The 23,846-nt window shown below is 43.0% G+C and overlaps 1 protein-coding gene across 3 annotated transcripts in view; it reads right to left on the bottom strand.

Moving 5' to 3' along the window:
• Positions 1–573: 573 nt before the first annotated feature.
• Positions 574–23,846, bottom strand: part of PIGR (polymeric immunoglobulin receptor) — a 41,240-nt gene continuing 17,967 nt past the window's right edge. For 2 of the 3 annotated variants that reach the window (XM_072648006.1, XM_072648007.1), the window contains exons 2-11: positions 15,706–15,783; positions 14,169–14,513; positions 11,293–11,946; positions 9,961–10,287; positions 7,409–7,726; positions 5,261–5,363; positions 4,467–4,588; positions 2,859–2,987; positions 2,465–2,523; positions 574–1,158 (exon numbers count right to left, since the gene is read on the bottom strand). In XM_072648006.1, coding sequence (XP_072504107.1) covers positions 1,060–1,158; positions 2,465–2,523; positions 2,859–2,987; positions 4,467–4,588; positions 5,261–5,363; positions 7,409–7,726; positions 9,961–10,287; positions 11,293–11,946; positions 14,169–14,513; positions 15,706–15,783 — 2,234 coding nt within the window. In that variant the 3' untranslated portion in view covers positions 574–1,059. Of the gene's footprint in view, positions 1,159–2,464; positions 2,524–2,858; positions 2,988–4,466; positions 4,589–5,260; positions 5,364–7,408; positions 7,727–9,960; positions 10,288–11,292; positions 11,947–14,168; positions 14,514–15,705; positions 15,784–17,869; positions 17,997–23,846 lie in introns of those variants that run through there. The other variant, XM_072648008.1, reaches the window with a different exon arrangement.

Genomic DNA, 23,846 nt, shown 5'->3' with positions numbered 1-23,846 from the left:
GGGAGGTGGGGGAGGGAGGGGAAAAAATCTAAGTTATATGGAAGTGATTATAGAACACTTCCACATAAATAATAAAAAAAAAAAGAAAAGAAAATCATCCTATTCCCCGCCCTAATCATTGGCCCTTCCCCACCCTGTTAATCTATAGAGTGAAGTGTGAGTCTTTCCTTTGTCCCATACCCAGGGGAGATATGATCCTGTTGGAAGGCCCTATAGCATGTCCAGAACCCCTCCTCTTACTTTCTCCTTCAGTCTTTCTAAAATGAAATCTGCCTCTCTCCCTTCACCTTCTCCTTTCCCACAATGATAGAGTGGAAAGAATTAGAGCTTCTAGTCCCAGCTCAGCTTTGTGTCCCTTAGGAAAGGAATTTCCCCCACTGGACCTCAGTTTCCTTTTCTGTGAAATGTGGTGGGTGGGCTGCACTATCCCTGTCCTTTCTAGCTCTAATATTTAAGATTTCCCTGAATCCCAACAGGAAGATTAAGTGAATAGGGGGGTCCAAAAAAGGTGTTAGGATTTGACATGTGACGAGTAACCTCCTTCTAGGAAATAGATTGAAGTCTCCACAGAAGGCAGGAAAAAGTCACTTTAATCAGCTGAGTGTACAATGATAGTGTGACAGAAAGATCTTAGATCCCACTGACTTCTTCAGAACAGAGATTCAGAGAAATGATTTAACTCTCAGTCCCTCTAAAAGCAGAGAAGTTCCTTAATTCCCTCTTCCCTACACTGCCATGGAAGGGGTAAGTGTGTGTGTGTGTGTGGGAGGGGGACTCAATGGAAATTAAGCTGATGAATTTTTGGATCCCCTATCTTCTCAGAGAGAAAGATGAGAAGGGAAAGTTACATCCAGGCTGGAGTCACTAAGCCACAAACCCCAGGTAGGAAGCAGGCAGTCAGGGGAAGGCAAGGAGGGCAGATGTACAGATCACATGGAACAGAGGGAGTGCTGGGATAGAGACAGGATCTCAGAAAAGGTGATCCTGGTGGTCATGCATATGATTGAGTCATAGAGAGAGGGTAGTGGGAGACAGGATGCAGATGGAGGGATCCACTGGTTAGGCATCACTATGACCATCCAGGGGAATTTCACTGGCCATGTTGTTAGCCTGCAGCAAGAAGGCGGTGTAGGCCATATCTGCCTCTTCCTTGGAAGACTATGGGAGAAAAAAACAGGTTTCAGCACTTTTTGTTTCAGTGGGTAGGGGAGAATGAAGGGGAGAGCAGAGTGAAGAGGACTGAAGTCATTGCCTATGCTTCCAAAGTACACAGCAACACAACCATTCACTGCCTAGGAGAGCCCTGACCTCCATGTTAGGCCCAATGCAGTTGCATTCTACCCTAACCTTGCAGGTAGGAGAGGGAATGGGGGAAGGAACAGAGACTGGCCTGTCCTGATGATCAGAACACAGAAACTCCTAAAAATACCTGCCCTGCTCTCACTGCCCTCTTTTGATCCATGTCCCTGTTAGCCCTTATCTTCCCCTAAGAGGGAATGGGGGTAAGAAAAAAAAATTCAGTACTAACCAGACTGTATAGGTATGGACGATAGAATGTGACAGAAAGAGAGAGAGAGAGAGAGAAGGAAAGAGTGGGAAAAGGAGGGGGAGAGAGAGAGAGAGAAAGAGAGAAAGAGGAGAGAGAGGGAGAGAGAGAGGAAGAGAGAGAGAGGGACAGAGAGAGAGGAAAAGAGAAGGGGAAAGAGAAGAAGGAGGAAAAGGAGAAGGAGGAGAAGAAAGAGGAAGAGGGATAGAGAGGGAGAAGGAGGGAGGGAGAGAAAGAGAGAGAGTACTTTTCTTGCATACAAAACCCAAGAATGGGAAATACCTAACCCAAGAGAATGCAACATTATTGATAAGACTATATATTATCTCTCTTAGTAGAATCTAAGTTCCTTAAGGGCAAGAGCTATCTCCCTTTCCTATTTGTACCCCCAGCGCTTATCCTGAGTCTGGATCTTAGTAACTGCCTAATCAAAGCTTTTAGAGTCATCCATGATTTCAGGCATTGTGTCACCTGACTGGGTTCCCTGTGCCCCTCAAATCACACTTCACTGGCAACAGCCTCACCTACCTGCACTTAAGATGTGTTGAGCAGCACCCTTAAATGGTATAGCTAATCCGGTCCAACACCCAGGGGAAAATACACCACCTGATCACTTGATTTCTATTCTTGGACTGCATGTTCACAGCCTTTTCCTACCTCCTACTCAAAAGGGAAGAGCTAACTGTAAATGGAGCCCACCTGGTACCCCTCCCTTTCCTTCCTCTCCCCTCTCATGCACACACGACATCACTCCATCATCCTCAGACACAAGATAAGGCTGTAATATTCTGTGAAGAGGTTTTCACCCTGTACTGGTGTCTCATAGCCCCTGAAGGTAGGACTCGAAATGGTAGCCGATGCCTAACTACAACTCCCTCATCATCCTCTTGGGGTGAAGCTGCCAGTCTCTCTCCTTACCCTTTTGACTTGCTTAGGTTCTTGGATCTCCTCAGGGTTCTCAGTCTGAGTGATGAATTCTGTGAGAAGGGTAGAGGACCAATTAGGAATTCCCAGGGAGAGAGCCCATCTCCCACTCAATGGCTCCCTTTCCAAGCCTAATATTCTTGCCATATTTTAGAGCAGAAATAATTAGCTTAAAGATCACCTAGTTCATTTTATAACTGGGAGCATCCCATCTAAGATCTGGAACAGGGTGTAGTCCAGTGAGGTTAAATGTGTCCACCATCACACAAGTACTCAGTGGCAGAACTGGTATTCCAAACTCAGGTCCTCTGATTCAGAATCCACAATCCCCTCCCAGCCCTGCCCTCCCCGCACATTGCTGAAGGCTCCCTTGGATGAAAGGTCATACCAATTTCCCCTTCTAGAGTAGACTCCTGAATAGAAGACCCCATGTTGTCATTGGCTCCAAACTGCCTGGGGTTCCTCTCTAACTCTGACATGCTGATGTCAGTTCTGTAGCTTCCAATCGAAACTCGATCTGTCCAAGGAAGAAGAATTACACATGAGGAGGCAGAAGAGAATGGGAATAATAACAGATAAGGTTTCCTAAGCACTTAACAAATATCCTCACAATCACCCGGGGGGAGGGGGGTTGTAAGTGTTATTATTATCCCTATTTTACAGTTGGATACAATGAGGCAAAGAGAGATTAAGTTACTTGCCCAATGTCACACAGCTAATAAGTGTCTGAGGTCAGATCTTCCTGACTCTGTGTCCAGCACTCTATCCACTGGGTCACCTAGCTGCTTCAAAAACACTTAGAGACTGAAAATAAGATTAAACAGTGGGAATTCTATGCCACAGCCAGAACTAGGATGGGGTGAGGGTCTGGCTGCATTCCAAAGCTGAACACAAATGATCTTTGCATGATGATTATACCTCTTTCTCCTCTATAAGCAGGGATTTCTTTTTTTTAGGAGCTGGTCCTGACCTGTGATCTTGAGTATCTAGGATCCAGCTAAACTGACCTTTTTGCTCCTATCTCTCACCTTTGGCCCTCTTCCTGGCTGTGTCCCCACTTGAAAGGCCCTCCTTCTTCACATCCGCCTTAGAATACCTAGCTTCCTTCAAATCCCACTTGACATGCCACCTTCTATGGGAAGAATCTCCTAACCTCCTAGATCGTAGCCCCTCCTCCTCCAAATGCAACTTTATATTTATTGCTAAATATTTACAGATGGATGTGTTTTTTCTTCTGGCAGAATAGAAGATCCCAGAGGGCAAAAACTGTTTTCAGTTTTATATCTGTAAGCCCAGCACCTAGTAACATGCATGGCACAGGGTTTAAATCATTGTTGATGATTAAGAAGACAGAAATCTGAGTGTAAGCACTCTTTGCCTGTATGTGCTGGCAGACTCTTCAGTATTTGAGACTAAGCTCAGGTACTTAGTGGTTACAGGATTTGCCAAGGATCACACAGTTAGAATGTATGTTCTGAGGGAAGGCTTGACCCCAGATCTTGTTGATTCCTAGACTGGGTGCCCTCTTTCAGGTAACTGATAATTTCAATTAAATAAATTCAATAATGCTTGGAACTTAGAGTTCTTCACAACTTTTAAAAGTATATTCACATCTATTATGTACTTTGGTCCTTAGAACAACTCTTTGAGGACAGGTATTTTTATATTCATTTGGCATATGGGAACAAACTAAGGGCATAACTAGTTAAGTTATGCAGTTAGTAGCAGAACCTAGACTCCCAAGTCTCTTTTTACCCCCATAGCAGGGGTGGGGAACCTGTGGGCTTAAGGTCACATGTGGTTCCTTACCCCTGCCTCAGACCTTTCTATTTCAGTTATCTGAACTGTCCATGGTAGACAGCTGTGCTTGTTCAGACTGAACTGAAGAGAGAAAGTGAAATCTGTCCATCTTTTTCTCTTTCCTCAATCCTTTCTATCCATTAGTACAGAAAAGTCTGTGTGTTAGGATATTGGGAACTGAAATGAGTGAACTCACCGCTGAACCTCCCTCGTCGGGCTTTGATGACTCCTAGGGCCACAGCACCCACGGTTAACACTAATGCCACAGGCACCACGGTAGAGACCAGAAGACTAGAGCCTCCTCCCTGTTCCTCCTTGCTGGAATGAGAAAAGCAGAGAGACAAGTAGGAGGGTGGGGTGGGGGAGGGCTGGCAATGGGGAGAAAGGAACAGTGAAAATTGGGAGTGCTCCAAGGTGACTGGAAGACAGGTTGGAGGTCAGACTTCTTCTATCTCCCAATGCCTGTTGAGACTTTGAGAGCATATTAAATAGGTTATCAGAGCCAAATAGGCTCCTAGGGATTCCAGAGAATACTGAAGCCCAGAGAGGTGTGGCATAGCTGGAAATCAAAGCCAGATCTCTAGACTCCAAAATGAGTGCTCTTTCCTTATCCCTGCAGCCAATACTCCAGAGCCCTCTGGTGTCCACTTCCTCTGATGGCTTGGCTTGATTAGGGGTTGTACCATCTCTACATTCTGAATTCCTGCCTTCACTTGAGAATTGAAATGGTTCAAATTATTTTTAAAAATTCCTAATTAGAGGTAGAGTACCAAGTGGGACATAATTAGAGTTTCTGGGCTTTCAGAAAAAGATCCTTTAAAGCATGGAACAAGACTATAGGTATAGCTTTAACCTTTTGCATATTCAAGTCAAGAAGCTGAGGAATCCCTTAAGAGGGCAGGGTGCCTTCCTGTTACTCTGCCTGGGACCTGCTCCAGAGTAACCTGCCCCTAGTAAAAAAAAAAAAAAAAAAAAAAGGAACTTGCTGACCTTGCCAAGTCTGTAGGGACTTCAGGCTCTTTGGCTCTGACTTTAGGCTCCACAGAATCTTCATTTAACACAGAATTGGCTGGCTTGACATCTTTCCTGGAAACTGAGGCAGAGCAGAGTTGGCCATAGGTTATACAGAAGGAAAAGAAAAATCAATACTCTCAGCTTTAAAAAAAAACCAGCGGGAAGATCAGAGCTGACAGACACCTGAGAGATCATTTAGGATCCAATCTCTTCATTTTACTGATGAGGAGCAAGGCTAACAGAAGTTAGGGCCACCTTTAGTGGCTCCTAATTGTCTACAGAATAAAACACAAATTCCTCAGCCTGGCATTTAAGATCCTCCAAGTTAAATTCCATGTTCCTTATCTTTTAGCACTCTACTATGCTCCAGGCAAACTAGATTGCTAACCAACACCATCTGTCCATACACTCCTGGCATCTCAGCTTATTCCAGCTAGTCATTTTCAGAGTCCAACTTAGGTGTCCCCTCCCCTTGGAAGCCCTCCCTGATTTCCCTCTGGCTAAAAGAAATCTCCTCCTTCTCTAATTTTCTCAGAGCTCCTGGATCCTGGAGATCCCACTTTTGCCCTTCATCACATTCTACCTTGGACCATGCTTATTTGGGTTCATGTAGGTAGCTTGAGTTTCTTGAAGGAGCAATGTTCATCTTTGTATACCCAGAGTGCCTAGCACAGCACCTGACACACGGGAGCAGGTGCTTAAGAAATGTTTGCTGGGTGGTCATTGAACTGAAGGTCACATAACCAGCAGTGCTGTCTTCTTAATCTACCACCTTTGTAGGTAGCCCTGGTAGGATTTACATTAAAGTTTGGGAAGAGATTGCATCTGGGTCTCAGGGATCAGGAAACCTATTCGGGGTCCTTGGGGTACTTCAGTCAGTGCTCTGAGGGGTTAACAGTGAAGGTTAGAGCAGAGGGATTGTGGGATCATAGCTCTAGGCTTCAAAGGGACCTGAGTCTACTAGTTCAGTCCCACTCATCTCGAAGATGATAAGGAAGCTAGGACTCAAAGGGATTCAGCAATTTGCCCAGAAGTTGCACAGGTAGCTCTCAGCTAGAGTAAGTGATAGATGCAGGATTCGAACCCAGGACCTGTGACCCCAAATCCTTCACTCTTTCCACAGAGTATTATCATGGTAGAGAAGGGAGGGGTCTAGCCAAAGAGAAATAAAAAGCCTCCTCCAGCTTCTTTGAAACTGTCACTCCCTATTAAGGCTTATTTCATTATCTTCCTCAACGCCCCCTTTTAAGCATTTTTCTATGTGTGCACTGAGGTCAATTCCTTCAAAGAATCAAAAGATCCTTTCCAAACTACAGTTCTAGAACCAGGGTGGTTCTAGAAGGGGTGAATAGGTCTGGAAATGTTGCCCTCTGGTGGTAGTTTGGCAATAAGCACATACTTAGAACAGCTCCCAAGGAGCACCTCAGAGATGGTTAAAGAGCAGGGGACTGGGTCAGCCAGGTTCAACTTTCCTCTCCATGGTGTGATTTCAGGACTGTCTCCCAGCTGACACACCTGAGACATCAGACTTTAAAGGGCACATTCCACCTCCACCCCCATGCTCCCATGGGAAACTTTCATTTTCATCTCACATTGTTGACAAAAAGTTTTTGCAGGGGTCATAAATTAAGGGCTGGAAGCCTCCTTAAAAGTCCTCTGTTCCAGCCTCCTCATTCTACAGATGAGAAGATAGAAATCTAGATAGGAAAAGTGACTTGTCCAGTGTCACCCAGGTAATATGTTCCAAGAGTAGGATTTGAACCTATGGCTTCTGACTCCATATCCAGTACTCTTCTCATTACACTGATAGTCAAGCAATTGTCAAAGTACCTTGAATGTAATTGGTGCATCATAAGTGCTGAATGAATGGATGCAGGAATGAGCAAATGAATGAGAGACCGTGTAGGACCCAGCATGAAAGAGAGACACAGAGAGGGAAAGACAGAGACACAAAGACAGAGACAGAGACAGAGACACAGAGAGAGAGAGAGAGACAGAGAGACAGAGAGACAGTGACAGAGAGAGAGGGAGGAAGGGGAGTCCAATGGACCTAAGGAGTTGGCCCAGACTAGAACTCAGGACATTGTATGGAAACCTGGGTTCTACTGTCCACACAAGGCTTACCCTTTTCTTCCACAGATACAAAGACTGCAGTTGTCTGTCCGTAGTTCTGACCCTTCTTCGCACCACACCAGTACCACCCTTCATGGGCTCTCGTGACAGGGTTCAGGGTAAGAGAAACAATCCTGCTGTCTTGATTGCAGTCCACAAAGGCTTGGCTACTCCCCTCCTCCTGGGTTGGCAGGTTCTCACATCCCTGGTTGCTCCATTTGCACCAGTATTTCTCATAGGAATAAAGCTTGCAGGCAAAGTGGCAGGAGACGGTGAGAGACTGTCCCAACTGGGCCGTGACAGTCTTTGGTGTTTTTAAGAGTGACTGACCTGGGAACAAAGGAGAAGGCCCAAGTTGATGATGGGGAAGTGAGAAGAAGAGTCCATGGGAGGTCCATGCAGAGGAAGTACCTAAAGCCCCTACTGCTCATGACAGTGATGAACTAAAGAGTGGTCTGATCATTGCACCCTCCCACTCAATAAATTTCAATGGCTCTTCAAGATCAAAGAGAAATATCTCTGCTTGGCTTTTAAAGTCTTTCTCAACCTGGCCCTTTCCATCTTTCCAGTCTTCTTAGTCTTACTACCCTCCACATATTCTGTAATCCTATGACGTGGCCTTTTTTGCTGTTCCTGAAACACAACACTCCATCTCCAGAGTGCTTGCCTTTTCACTAGTTATCCATACCTGGAGTGACCTGCCCCCTCATGGCTTTCTCTTAGTTTTTATTGACTTCCTTCAAATCTTACACTCAGCAGGAGACATTTCCCAGCCTCCTTCCTCTTCCCCTTACTGCTAATATCTTCTCTCTGTGAATATTGTCCACTTATATTGGAAATATCCTAGATATACATTTATTTGCATATTGTCTCTTCTGTTAGGATGTAAGCTCCCTCTGGGTAGGGACTGTGTTTTTGCCTTTCTTTGTATCTCTAGCATTTAGCACATTGACTAACATAACTTCTTTAATGAATACTTGTTGACTGATTTACTGAGCTAGGCTAGTTATTATATTAATGATTGCATAGATTTATTAGTATACTTTCAGGTTAGGAAATGTTTTCATATTCGTTATTTCATTTCAATAAAATGTGAACTCCTCAAGAGCTTGAAACTGTTTTATTTTTGTGTTTTTTGGAGATCGACCCAATAAGAACTCAGACTCTTGCTTTTACCAATGAGGAATAGGAAACGTATTTGATCTGCTCTGGGGGCAGATTACCCCAGTGTCTAGCAGAGTGCATGACACATAATAGATGCTTGATAAATTCTCATTGGCCGAGTGATTGTTCCTTACTCCAATCCTATTATGAGAACCTCCAGTGGGCACTAAAAGAATTGAACCAAGTCATGTGTGCAACCTTCCTGAACCTGGTCATGATTGGGGTATTGGAAGGTACTCTCCTGGAACAAACTATGAAATGAACTCCAGGGTCATCTCTAAGCCATAATGAGTTGTGGAGTTAGGGGAGAAATTATATAACATATAATACATGTTCAGATAAAATGACTGATAATTTAAGGATATTGCATCAGTATGAGTGCTTTCTTAGCTAATAATAAAATAGGACCCCCCCCAAATCTTAATAAATGTTTTTCATTAATTCCTATGGCCAACCCCACGTACACCCTCACATAAATTTTATCTAGTGGTCAACTTCCTAGAGGTGAGCTTCTCTGTACTTAACAAGGCTGGTCCTCTAAGGGCAGACACAAGGTCCTTCACCAGGCTTAACAATCCTGGCACTACATTGTACTTCTTCTCACTACACTGTAGACAATATATAAATAATAATGATATTCAAGTATTTATCACCACTAACATTGACTGCCTGGACATCCATTAGGACCAGATCAGATGGGATAGATGCATTGACATCAATGTGCTTTTGCTCCCTTTCGGATACCTTTAGTTAGTACAGAAGACTGGTTGGTCTGTTTGAGTAAAATTATGACTTCAATTAGTCATCCAATCAACAAACACTTATTAAGCACCTTCTATATACCAAGCACTATGTTGAGCAGTAGAGATATATAGAAAGGGGATAAAAACACACCCAGACCTTGCTCTCACAGAGCTCAGAGTTTAACAGGGGAGACAGTACACAAACAACCATGTACAGACAAGACATATAGAGGATATAATGGAGATTATCCACAGGAGGAAGACACTGGCATTCACAGAATTTGGGGAAAAGATTCTTATAGAAGGAATGAGGAAGGAAGTTCACTACTGGGTTAGGGGAATACTTGAGTGTTGAGCCTCATAGTGTGAAAGAAGACTGTATCTTATACAATGACATTTCTTAGAAACTTTGATTGTCCTACCCACTTCCCCTACCTAGAATTATTATCTGCCATGGAATTGAAGGGAAGAAACCTTAATCTGGAATTTTGATTGGGGTGGAAGGGTAGGGAGATTGTCAAAATACATGTGGAAGGAGAAATAGCCAGTGTGGTGTGATTTTGAGCATTAGTGTCTGGACCTGTGGGATGGTCCCTGGATAGGGCCTGTTCACAAACTCCATATTACCTCTCCCCTTGTCTTTGACCCAGGTCTTACCATCAGTGATATCAATCTTCACAGTAGTCTTCCTGTTGTGCTCTCCATTGCTGAGACACCAGTAATAGCCTACATCCCGAGGGGTCAGCTGGTTAAGTATAACTGTGAAGATGCCATTCTCCGGCTGGTCCAACAGAGCCACTCTTCCCTCATAGGACTCATCCACATTTCCCGAACTGTCTACCAGATTAGTACAGTGGTTGTTGCCCTTCCACTTGCACCAGTACTTCAGGGTGTTGTTCTTTTTAGGGTCATAGTGGCAGGTTACTGACACAGAGCCACCAGATGGACCTTTCACCACCAAAGGACTCTTGGGGACAGTGGTCTCTGAAAGCACAAACAGAGGTTGGCCAGAGAGATCTCAACATAGTCAGAATCTTGCATAGTCCTAGAGTTTTTCTTCCCATGATCTCAGCTGACTTATTGCTAGTGTTCTCCCTCTGTTTGCATCATTTGCCCCTCACCATCCTTCAAGCAGAATGAGAATTGAAACAACCCCTCCTAGCCCCGCTTAGCAGAGGATAAAACTGAAGTTTCCCAAAATGTTTGGAGAAGCCAGCATCCACCATCTTAACAAACACCTGGGGCTTTTTCCTTCCTCTCCTTCACCCCATCACCAGATTTAGAGGCAGGTAAAAGTCACATCAAAAGAAGATAGAAATCTTTATCCTCTGACTTCTGAAAAAATATTATTATTAAGAAAGAAGAACCTTGACTGAGAGGCATGAGAGATATTAAACCTAATCCAGAAAGACAGTCAGCTTCCCAGGAGAAGTATAGAAGTAAGATAAATCTACTTTCTTCACCTCCACCCACATTCTTACTCTTCCCCATCTCTCCCATACTACACACAAGTGTACAAGAGAGAGAAGATACAGTCTAATTGAGGAAGTAGGGTGAGAGACAGGATGGGCTCTATTGGATTCTGCTATGGCTTTAGAATTCTCAGATTTACCCTTTTGATGTTTTCTGCCATTGGGAACAGGGAGAACCCAGACCACTGAAATCATATGTAATCTACAAGGTCTCTTTTAGCCAATGACTTTCTTCCTTTGTTACCAAATCTCTTACCACAACTGCAAAGGGGGAACAAAATAGGGAACAAAACTGAACTCTTTTGGCCTCTCTCTTTTCCAGCTATTTCTGGAGAGGAAACTAAGCAGAGATAGTGGTCAAAAAGAGAGAGACACCCTTGACTGAAAGTTCTCTGAAGACCAGACATAATCAAGCTTTCTATGTCTGGAAATTCTAGACATTGGTACACAGAAGGTTGAGGAGAACTGTTACTTGTCTGGCTTCTTCCTTCTCTGCCTCAATTCCCCCATGTCTCACCTTCAGAGACAAAGAGCTGTAGAGCTTGAATTGGCCCTTTTTCAGATGGTTCACCATTTTCCTGGGCACCACAGTGGTACAGACCCGCATCCTCTTTCCTCACTTGTGTGATCATGATGCTAAAGGATCCAGGCTCAGTTGGGGTAAAGAGGATCCTTCCATGAGTGGAATTATTTGTAAATCCCTTGCTGTTGATGACCAAGTCACAAGTCATGTCTGCCTTTATCCGGCATAGATACATAGGCATGTTTTCCGCTGTGCTTCCCAGGGCACAATTCAAGGTCACTGATCCCCCTTGCTCAGCATAGACCAGTTCAGTTTCAGGGTCCAGCAACTTTATGTCAACAGTCTTCTGGATTTTAGGGGCACTGTCCTCCCCAACCGCACAGATATATGTCCCAACATCTTGCCTCTTGAACTGGCTGATGATGACCACGAAGACCTTACTGCTGGTGCCACTGATTCTGAAGCGGACTCTTTCTGTGTAGTCGGAGCCCACGTTGTTCTGAGAATCAATAACCAGTGCACAGCTCTTATCATCTTTCTTGCATAAGAATTTCCTGTCCTGTACATTCTCTTCCTTGAAAGGGCAGTTGATGGACACTGTTTTACCCACTTCAGTAATGATGACCTCACTGTCAGGGAGATTGGAATCTGCAAGATAGAATGGGTAGGAGTGCAGGAAAGAATAAGAGAAGAGCCTAGCTCCCAATAAAATCCTGACCCTGACCCTTTCCCCCTCTCCAAAGAATCATATAATTTGAGAGTTGGAAAGAACTTCAGAGGTCATCTAATCTAACTCTTGCCCAAAGCACTCCTCCTCTCTCCTCCATTCCCCTAAAACCTCCAGTGGGATCTCCAGTCCCTCCCTATCTGCTGACTCTTTCTCTCTCTTGCTCCCTCAAAAAAATCAAACATAGTGAGGGTTTCAGTTCAATGGTTTTTTCTGTCACGTCCAATTCTTTGTGACCCCATTTGGGATTTTCCTGGCAAAGACTGGATTGGCTGACCATTTCCTTCTCCAGCTCATTTTACAGATGAGAAAACTGAGGCAAACAGGGTTAAGTGACTTGCCCAAGGTCACACAGCTCATAAGTGTCTGAGGCTAGATTTGAACTCAGGAAGATGAATCTCTCTGACTCCAGGCCCAGCACCCTCTCTGCTGCACCACCTAGCTGCCCATACTGAGTGTTTATCTATCCTCAAAAAGCTTTCACCTAATCTTTCCATCACCTCAAACCACTGTTTCATATATTTCTTACAAAATTGACCTTTCTCCCCACTCATTCACCCCTCCATCTCTAGGAGTCTGGCCTCTGATCCCACTATAGAAAATGCTATTTCAAAGGTTACCCAGAATCTCACCACTGCTATATAGAGTCCTAAGATTGAGAGCAGAAGGGTCCTAAGAGGTCAAATAGCTTGACCCCCCTCATTTTACAGATAAAGAGCCTAAGGGTTCTAAAGCCAAAGTTATTTGTTAAGTCACCCTACTATTTACTAAGTGGTAGAATTGAAATTCTAACCCAATATTTTATATATAGAATATCTATATGTAGATATTGAATCCCAATATTCTTTTCATTTTCTTCAAATACTTGTACAATTGAACTTTGAACCCATGAGGAGGATATTTATATTTACGAGTATTCAATTTCATCTTATTAGCTTCAACCACTATTCTAGTTTGTAGAGATTGGAGGCGGGGGGGATGAGGAACCCTCCTTTCAATCAATTATTATTAACCGTCCCTCTCAGCTTTCATGTTACCCATAAATCCAGTTAATATATAGCTGGAAAAGATAACATAACCTACTCTGGATCATACTGTCACAAAGAGCAGCCTAGATAATTGTTTGCAGAAAGGGTAGGTCCCAAGCCAGATTCCCAAATAGATAAAGTTTGTCTTTGAGGCACCTGTAAACCTTCTTCTAGGTCTCTCACCTCCTCAGACACCTTATAATATCCTCAGCCTGTCCCAGACCCTTCATTTGAGCATTCCAGTTTGTCCTGCCCTCTGTAGCAATGCTCCAAGCTCCAGAGAGACTACTTTTCAGTCTTCCCTCCCACTCTTCCAATCCAAACTTTCCTTTTCTTTTTTCCTTATCTTTCACCTTCTTGATCACTACTAGGGATCCAATACATACTAATGAGTGACAGTGTGACATACATGACATGTGAAATCTACAGGGGCCTTCTGGGCACACAAGATCTTAAACCAAAGGAAAATGGAAGTGGCAAAAGTATTAGTGCCTTCCTCAAAGTTCCACAGACAACTAGAATGGAAAGTCACATCTTTACTGTGCTTTTACATAGATATATAAAGTTCTTAGTTCACTACACTCTTGTGAAGTGGATGTTGTAAATATTCTCATCCCCTCTTTATAGAAGTCACTGAGGCTCCAAGAAGTTAAACCCCACATAGTATGAGAGCCAAATCCTTTGACCCAAGTGACATGTGTTTTCCCATTATTCCATGATGCTTCCCTAAGACAAGAACAAGACCTGTGTATCTCTGATGTTGTTGGCCACAGAGGCCTTGGGAAATCCAATGAAGAGGAAGCAAGAAGGAGAGGTATATTATGCCAAATTATTTTAGGCTGGTATTCTCATAAGCTTGAAAGGAAATTAGAGGGCTATCTTGTCCATCCCTTTGTGTCCAGGCAGGATCACACCTGACTCACCCCCATCTCTTCTTTTTAGAGATCTCTTAGAAGGAGATTTCAAAGCTGTCCTGGGGACAACATCCATGACAGTGCCTTACAAACCTTGTTCTCTGGAAGTTTTTACTTGTTTTTACCTAAATCTGTCCTACTGCAGCTTAAATTAGCTCCCCAGTCCTATGCCCCAGAGGCAAAAGAATCCTTGGTGCTTACCCTGTCCCACCTGCAAGGTGATGTCAAAGGACAGACCCCGACTACTTATGCCCACACCACACTTGTAGAGCCCACTGTCTGCCTTTTCCAGCTGTGAAATCTGTATTAAAAAGGAGGAATTTCCTGGGAAATTGGTGAGGCTGGCTCTCCCATGAAATCTGTCTGAGACGAAACCATTTGAAGAGACTATGGTGTCACAGGATCCCCTTTGATTCCGAAGACAAAAGTATTTGCGGTCATGTCTATTGACAGAGGTGGATGGGTAGAAGCACTGGATGGAGACAGATCCACCTGGCACGCCTATTACTTCCTTGGGCCCAAATATGGGACTCTTCATAGAAACCACTGTGGGGAAAAAGGAAGAGGAATACAGTGAGGACTGTGGAAAGTGAAGTCTAAGTGTGATGGCCCCCCCCCCCAAGAGTGAAACCAGCTTTTTTTCCAGGTGAATAAGAAGCCAGCTCTAATTTGTCACAGTTATATAATTCACTTCTTCTACCAGCCTGTGCCCATGTGAAATCATTCACTAATTCACTAACACACAATTGACAAAAATTGTACCCATACCCGTTGGATGTGTCATGTTTTCACTTTCACAGCACTCGATTCTTTATTATTTCATTTCATCCTTAAAAATCATTGTCCGCTAGCTAAGGCAAGTTATCCTCATTTCATAGATGAGAAAACTGAGAACCACAGAAAATAAATAACTTAAAGATGGTAGAACTGGGACCTTTGCCTCAAAATTCCTCATTTTCTTTAAGGCTCAGCTTAAGCACCACCATCTACATGAAACCTTTCTTTGCTTTTTAAATTTTGTCTAATTTTTATTTTCAGTTCCAAATCCTCTCGCTCCCTGCACCCTCTCTTCTACCCATTGAGAAGGCAAAAAATATGATAACTCATCATACATATGAAGTTATACAAGACATATTTCCACACTAGTCTATGGCAAACCTTTCTTGCCTTCGACAAGCACTCCTTCCCTCTCTCCTCAACCACCTTGAGTTAGCTATTTTGTGCTTATTCCATCCATACTTATGTATCTACATGCAAACTTCTCTCTAATAGAATTTAACTTTCTTGAGAGCTGGGGTGGTTTCATTTTCTGTCTTTGTGTTGCCAGTAGTTAGCACAGGACTTGGCACAGAGTAAGTGCTTAATAGATCATTGTTAGTTGATTGATTGACTACCAGAAAGCTGAGTCTCTTGACTCCCAGCTAGGACTCTTCACTAGACCCAGTGGCTTTGGAACTGGGCGTTTCTAGTCCCTGTTCTCCACCTGCTCTGAAACCCTACCACCATAACCACCCTCTTCATACTACCCCATCCCCACCCTCCGAGAAAATCTTTGTGTCCTCCATTAATTCTTCTGTATGCAATGTTCATTCCAGGTATGCCATTTATGGTACAAGGGGAGGAGAAAAGGGGCTTCTCTTTGTGTCTCCAGTATGTCCAATCAGTGATATATACTTTCAAGATTGGAAGGAAAGTGTGTCCAGGACACAGGGGTGAAAAGAGGTCTCTCCATACTCACCAGGGAGGACAGCAAGCAGACAGACAAGGAAGAAAGCCATTGCAGCTGCTACGAAGATTTCACTTCTGATCGGAGAACCTGGAAGACAATTGTTCCAAGACTGGGAAATGCCCTTGATTTTAGAGATCTTTGCTAGAGGGAATGAGGGTTTGAGTAGAGGTCAGGAGTATTTCTGTGGTGACATAGTTATTTCCTCCCAGAACCTGCACTTAAGGAAGGCTGTCAGAGCAGTCATCTCCTCATTCCCTGCCTCTCTCCCTTCCTGCTTCTTTTTTTGTTGTATATTGTCTCCCCTCACTAGCTTGTGAGCTCTTTGAGAGCAGGAACTAACTTTCTTTTTCTTATTTGTATCCCCATTACTTAGCACAGGGCCTGGCACACAGTAGGTGCTTAATGAATGTTTGTTGATTACTACAAATAATCCATCAGATTTCTGTAGCACTTTTTCTTTGTAGAAGTCTCGAATCACTTTACATAACATGTTGGGTTAATACTTAACTATCCAGATTTTTGTTGTTCAGTCATGTCCAACTCTTTGTGACCCCATTTGGTGTTTTCCTGACAAGATTACTGGAGTGGTTTGCCATTTCTTTTTCCAGCTCATTTTACAGAAGAAACAGAGGCAAGCAGGGTGAAGTGACTTGCCCAGGGTCACACAGCTAGTAAGTGTCTGAGGCCAGATTTGAAGAGTTCTGGTGTCCCATCCACTACACTATCTAGTTGTCCTGGCTAGCACATAGTATGCATTTAATACATGCTTTGGGAATGAAACTGACCTGGGCTTTTCCAGGCAGAGTTTGGGGCCACAAGTAGGTCAGGGATAGGCTATGTATTCATTAGCAGAGAACCAATCTAGCTAAAAGAACAGAAACTCATCACCAACAGACTGGCAACCAAGGGGATAAATCATTTTGTTCACAGCAACTCGTGAAGACTGCTGACCAAAGCTGGGACAGGTGCTACTTGTGTTGGTAGAGGATGCACGCACATTGATGAAATCTCAGACCTTCGGAAGCAATGAAGTATCTCTTTATATGTTTTCTCTCTTCCTAACTCTGGAGGTATCGTGGTACAATCAAAAGAGTGTAGGTTCTGGACGCAAGGGAACTGGGTTCATATCTCACCTTCGTCACTTACGTACCTTGTATACATTATTGTCATTTATGGTACAAGGGGAAGAGAAAAGGAGCTTAATAAGGGAATCCTTATTAATCCTTCATCCCCATTTTACAGATAAGAAAATTGAGACTCAGAGAGATTAAATGACTTGCTTAGGATCACACCACTAGGAAGTGTAGGTTCCTATCTGGGTGGCTGTTGACCCATTTTACACACAATGGTGAAGCCCAGAGGGGTTCAGTAATTCACCAAAGGCTGCAGAGCCAGCCTGAAGCTAGGAAAACAAAGCAGGTCTCAGGATAAGATGGAATATAATGTGGATATTGCCACAGGCTAGATCTATAGAGGCAGCATGAAGTGAAGGGAATAACGGTGTCTGACACATAGTAGGGGCTGTATAAACTCTATGCCCTTTCTTGCCTTATTAATTCATTTAATCCTCACACTATCCCTGGGAAGTAGGTGCTCTCATCTTCCCCATGTTACAGTTGAGGTAACTGAGGCAGACAGAGGTTAAGTGACTTGTCTAAGGTTATACAGCTAGCTACCGCCTGAGGACAGATGTAAACTCATGTCATCTTGACTCCAGGTTCAGTACTTTTGCCACTGAGCTATTTCTTCCATCCATGGCATATAATGGAAACTCTTCGGGATTTTGAATTAGAGGACCTGTATTCGAATCCCAGCTCTAAAATAATTTTACATCTCTGAGCCTCAGTTTCCTCATCTGTAAAATGATCAGATTAACCTACATGACCTCTAAGGTCCCTTCTTGTTCTACGTCTATGAGCTTCTCTTCCATGGTTGGTTCAAGGGTGGAGGCACATGGGGCTGGACACCCATTACTACACCAGGAAGAGATTCAGAACTCAAGCCCCTCTCAAGTCCCTCCCCTCCTTTAACCTTCAGATCCCAATCCAAAGAAGAAAGGAAGCAGGTATTCCTATGGACTTTGCCTGAACTCAGCATTGGGAACTAGCTTGTTAAGGGAAAAATGTTGGGGAAAAAAGTGAGTGTTATGAAAGAGGAAGGAGATCAGGCTTACCTTTAGTATTGGGTGTCCTACAAAGATAAAGAGATTGCCAAGGTATTGGTAACAAGGGGAGAAGGGAGGGCCCCAAACCGGACAGAAGTAAATAGTCCCCTTGGCATTGTCTACTGGCTCCCGCTTTAATATAAGGAGCCTTTCCCAGCCCTCCTGAGGGCTAAGGTTGGCCATCGGCAAATAGAATTGTTTCTCATCTTGGTTTTTTTTCCCTTTGGGGATTTCCCATCAAGGAAACATTTTATTTCCTTGTTGAGATAAAGACCTTTTTCTTGAGAAGGAGAGAGGGAAGAACAAATGGGGAGTGGAGTGGCTCTTTTGGACACTAATTGTACCAGTTAATTGATCCCAAACTCTTTGCACTAGGGCAATGATTAACTCCTTGACTTGGAGGGCTAAGAAAATATACCTGCATAGCAAGGGAGAGGCGGGTGGGGTGAGATTTAACTAATCCTGGGGATTCTGTTCTATATAGAACAGCTGGGGCAGGTCTTGCTGATTCCCCTTTCCTACAAGGTGGAAACCCATGGTGTTTATTACTTTTCCCTACCCAGTTTGGAGAAGGGACATCTACCAAGGGAGCTGGAAAAATAGGTCTGTAGTTTTGGTGTAGAATTGAGGGAGGAAGATCTGATTATACAGTAACCAAGGAACAGCCCGTTAAAGATGTACAGTTGAAGGGTGAACTTTACACTATATAACTTAATAGACTGCAAATCTGATATGATTTTCCCATGCCCTCCACCTCTTAAATTATCCTCCTAATATTCCAGCCAAGCAGGAACTGGCGTACTGAGCAATTATTGTAGGATAGGAGAAGGGAGGACTGAGGCACAGAGGTTCCGTAGGTTCTCTTGGGCTTGCACAGTCAGGATCCATCAAATCAGCAAGCATTTATTAAGTGCTGACAAGGTACCAGGCATTGTGATTAGAAGCAGACTTCTTGCACAAAGCATCGAGGTAATTCTGTGCGCTTTGGGGCTTACACATTATGTTTTGCTGAGGACGGGAGCCTTGGTGCAAGCATCAGGTCTCCCGTGATAGAATATACGATCCTTAAGGACAGGGATTATTTTAGCTTTTGTCTTTGAACACTTGGCCCCTAGCACAGTGCCTGGCACCTTGGAGACACCTAATAAATACTTGCATATTAACTGATCTGACCATGCACAGCTGGAAGGGCAAGGCAGCTGGAATGACCCATCAGCAGGAGCCACATTACCCTAGTCTTAGGAGAAAAGGCACTCAGCCCCAGCCAGAAAACGTCCTAACTTCACTCCTGCAGAGACCTCCTTGTCAAAACCCCCAAAATATACGAAGTCATCGTTCAGACGATGATTCCATTCCCCACTTGTGTCCAGGTGGGACCTTCCGTATTAGGACACTAAGTCCCAGGAAGTATTCTCCATCTTCACTCAGAGTTCCCCCAGACCACAAGAATCTGCAAGCTGAGAGACATCTGGGGATAAAAACTTGGGGAAACTGAGGACAAGGAGTAGGAAGAGTTGGAGGAGGGAGGGTGGTTAATCTGTCCTGGACTCTGAATTATCACACACACACACACACACACACACACACACACACACATACACACACACACACACACACACACACACTACTCCCTATTTTCCTTTGTGCCACTAGAATGTCTATGACATTTTAGCAGATTGTAGATTTAGAACTGAAAGGGTCCTTAGTGGTTATCTAGTCCAACCAAGCCCCTCATTTTATAGATAAGGAAATGGAGTTCCAAGAAGGTTAAATGATTTGCCCAAGGTCATACAGGTAAGAACCTAGGACCTCTAACTCCAAATCTACCACATCTTCCATTATACCACACTGTCTGTCCATGTTACGAAGCTTAGGGCCCCTAGGGGTAGTGTACTGTCATATGAGGAGGTATGCTTCTAATTTACTTCAGTAAGGGGAGGATGGGGAAATGTCTGACAAGAAAACACTTAGAATGGGGAATCAGGATGCCTGCTTTACCCTTGCCACTAACTATGTGACTTGGGGCAAGTTACTGGACACTCAGTTTCTTCATCTGCCAAATGGGGATCAAACTTCCTACCCTCCAATTTACCCAAATCTGTATCCATCCCATTTTGAGAGATTATGAATATGATGGCAATCTGAAAAATTCAAATATATAAAAATATATTCTTTTATATATTATTATGTCAATATATTATATAAATATAAAACTCAAATATATAAATAAATATATTTATAATAATAAATTTTATATAATATATTAAGTATAGAAATAAATAATATATTAAAAAATATTGAAATATAAAAATAAATGTATATTCACATATAAACAAATATCAGAGGTTATTAAGCTAGGGCATATGAATTTATTTTGAAAAATATTTTGCACAGGTTATCATGTTGCATACCTTTAATCCCTTGCTGGGGTCACTGAGTGGCACAGTGGATAGAGTACCAGGCCTGAAGGCATGAAGACCTGAGTTCAGATTCTACCTCAGACACTTAATAACTGTGTATCCCACACCAAGTCACTTAACACTGTTTGCCTTAGCTTCTCATCTGTAAAATGAGCTAGAGGAGGAAATGGCAAACCACTCCAGTATCTTTGCCAAGAAAATCCCAAATGGGATCACAAAAAGTTGGATACAACTGAAATTATTTAGCAACAACAATCTCTTGTTACTTGTTACTTTGGCCATGTGGATAAGGCTAAAATGAGTAAGGTGCCCAAATTGTCTGCCACCAGTATGTGAGCCTCCAGTAACGTGAGGGGAGAAGAGGGCACCAAGCTGCCTAAAGAGGGTCAAACTGGCCCAGGTTAAAAATGGAGCAGGTCGAAGCTTTTCTGCCAATCAAAAGTGGAATCAGGGCCATGAGTAGGCCAGGGATGAGTTGGGGATATCCACTCTGCAAAAGATAAATAAATAAGCAAAGAAAAAAACACACAAATAAATATGTTGATAATTATTTCAGTATAATTGATTTCCTTCATAACCCCATGTATCTCATTTTATGCATTTAAAACATTATCTTGAGAAGGGGTTTATAGGTTTTACTAACCTGCTAACGGGATTCCTGCAAAAAAAAAAAAAAAAAGGCTAAGAACCCCTGGGCTAGCTAATTTCTTAGAATTGTTGAGTCATTGGGCTGCAGTAGAAATAGCCCTGGCTTAGGAGTTACAGGGCCTGGGTTCCAGTCCCATTTGTGACCTTGGGTAAGTTCCTCATATGTAAAATCATGGGGCTGGATTGTGTTTGTCCTTCAATGCCAAAACAGACCATGCCATCAGAGAAATGATGACATGACTTGCACTTGACTTTGTTTTGAGTGAGGGAGGACTGTGCAGGTCACCAACCCCACTTCTCCTCCAGAGTCATCTGAATCCAGTGACCTGATATTCATCAGGATGACTGGAGATGGCCCAGGATGCAATGGGAGACCTTGGGCCCTTTACAGGTACTCACTTAGGGTAAAGTAACACCCATTCATTGAATATGCCTGTTTAAGAGGTAGCCAGGGCATGACCCCTTTAATGAGACCAAGAAAAAGAAAGTCATCAGACTGGGAGGGAAACAGTAACAGTTACTACTGATAATCACTCTAAAGCCAGGAGGGTCCAGAAATTAGAGGTGAGGAAGGCGGAAGGAACAGAAGTTGTAGCAGTGGGTTGACTTCAGAGTTTAGGAGGCAAGGATTATACCTGAAAACTCTTCCAGCACTAGATTGATTATCCTTCTTGCTCTAACTAGTTTAGGGACTTGAAATTTAGTTAGAGGAGGGAAAACAGGCTAGGTTCTGTGACCAGAAGTCTCAGACTCTGTGAGGTTACGAAATCATTATCTAGGTTCCATACCAGTACATATGGTCCAACAAAGGCTTTCTTATTCATTTATGAATAGGGAGGATGGTTTAAAATCAGGAGTGACCTGTAACCTGAGACCAGTAATCCCTGAATCTATAAATGACTTGAGAAAGATTAAGAAAATTTCTGTAAGAGTTTACCTATTTCTGGAATCTCAACAGGATTCCGGGAAATAGAGTATGGGGAGGAGGTTCTCCACAACAGAGGGGTGAGGTGAAGTGAAGTGAGGCGAGAACAGCTCTTCAGTGAGCCAGAAGCAGTCTGCCGCTACTGTCATAGGAAACTTCTCCTTCAGGGGAGCAAAAAGAACCCCTTGGATAATGCATATAAACATTTTTTTTTAATACAGAGGCCCAAGAGCATACCCCTTGAATGTGGTCAAGCTTGGATTCAAACTCAGGTCTTTTGATGAAAAAATAGCCCAGTAGCACTTTTCTACTATACCTGTGGTGTGACCCTGGGAGACTCCCTTGACTTCTTGGATATATATAATGCTATAAAGTTTAAGTTACGATTTAATTTGTGATTTTCATTGCTAAGTGAGAGTTTCTACCCTTAGGTCTGATCTCCTTTTCATATCTCCTGGGAAAAGAGGAAGAAAGGGAAGGTAATCAGCATTTATATAACTCTAACTATATACCAGGCACTGTGCGAAGTATTTTACAAATATTATCTCATGTGTTACTGCAAGGTGGGTGCCATTATACCAGCCCCATTTTACAGAATTTGAGGAAACTGAGACAAACAGGTTAAGTGACTTGCCCAAGGTCACACAGTTAGTAAGTATCTGAGACTGGACTTGAACTCAGGTCTTCCTGACTCTAGGGCTGGACCTCTATCTACTACTGTGCCAGCAGCAGCCTTTAGTATGTAAAATTACTTGCACTATATTATTATATATACATTATACAGATATATTTATATAGTTACATGCATATATATGTGTTTATATATGTGTATGTATGTATATACATATGTGTGTGTATGTATATAAGAGCAGCTGGATCATACATTGGATAGAGTGTTGGGCCTAGAGTTAGGAAGACTCATTTTCCTGAATTTAAATCAGGCCTTGGACAATTAACTAGTTGTGTGACACTGGGCAAGTCACTTTACTGTGCCTCAGTTTCCTCATTTGTAAAATGAGCTGGAGAAGGAAATGTCAAACCATTTCAGTATCTCTGCCAAGAAAATCAAATGAATCAATTATATAGAGAGTATTTTATGATTACAAAATGTTTTACACACTTTGACTCATTCTATTTGCACAATTCTTCCCAGGAGGGGACAGGAGAAAAAAGATTGAGAACCTGAGGATCAGGCTCAAATTCTGACTCAGTCATCTTTTCACTGTCCCATGCTGACTTAAGGAATTTTACCTCTTTGAGTCTAAGCCCCAGGGGAAGAATCAGCCCCTCCTGGTCCTTTTCTACATGAAAGTGCTTAGAAAACCAGCAGAGAATAGCAGAAGAGACCTTGGAGACGGTTGCCCAGTGGCCTCATTTTTCAGGTAGTTAAACTGTTTTCTCAGGAAGGGAAAACAGTTTACCTAGAGTTGTGCAGTAGTTTAGTGGCAGAACCAGGGTCCAAGTGGGTCCTCCTCCTGGCTTACCAGCATATTAAGCAGTCAGGAGGATGTTTGCAGTTTCAAGGCTCATAGACTTTCTCATGAATATTGGCCTCCAAAGTAGACGCCCAACTTTGCCTCTTCCCTGTTAGATACTGAAAGGGCAACAGAAGGTTTTGGGGAGCAATTTCCTCTCTCTTCCACTCCCCCTATACTTCTCACTCCACAAAGATTGAGTAAGGGTCTCTACTTTGCCAGTCTTGGCTTTGACCAGGATGAAGTGATGAAGAAGGCAAGAATTATATGTTTTGGGGGAAGGTTAGGAGGAAAATCAGAGCTCAGGGAGGTGAGGCATCATGGAGATATTACCTTTAATTTCTAAAATGTTTATTATTGTTGGTTGTACTTATATCCTCAGTGCCTAGCACAGGAGGAGGGAAGGAAATAAGCAATTATGTTGCACCTACTATTTGCCAGACACCATACTAAGTGCTTTACAAATATCATCTCATAACAATCTTGGGATATAGGTGCTATTATTATACCATTTTATA

This window comes from Notamacropus eugenii, chromosome 2 (genome assembly GCF_028372415.1).
Source record: "Notamacropus eugenii isolate mMacEug1 chromosome 2, mMacEug1.pri_v2, whole genome shotgun sequence".
NCBI classification, from domain to species: Eukaryota; Metazoa; Chordata; class Mammalia; order Diprotodontia; family Macropodidae; genus Notamacropus; species Notamacropus eugenii.
The sequence above is the reverse complement of the archived record's forward strand: the minus strand, read 5'-3'. Positions and strand labels throughout refer to the sequence as shown.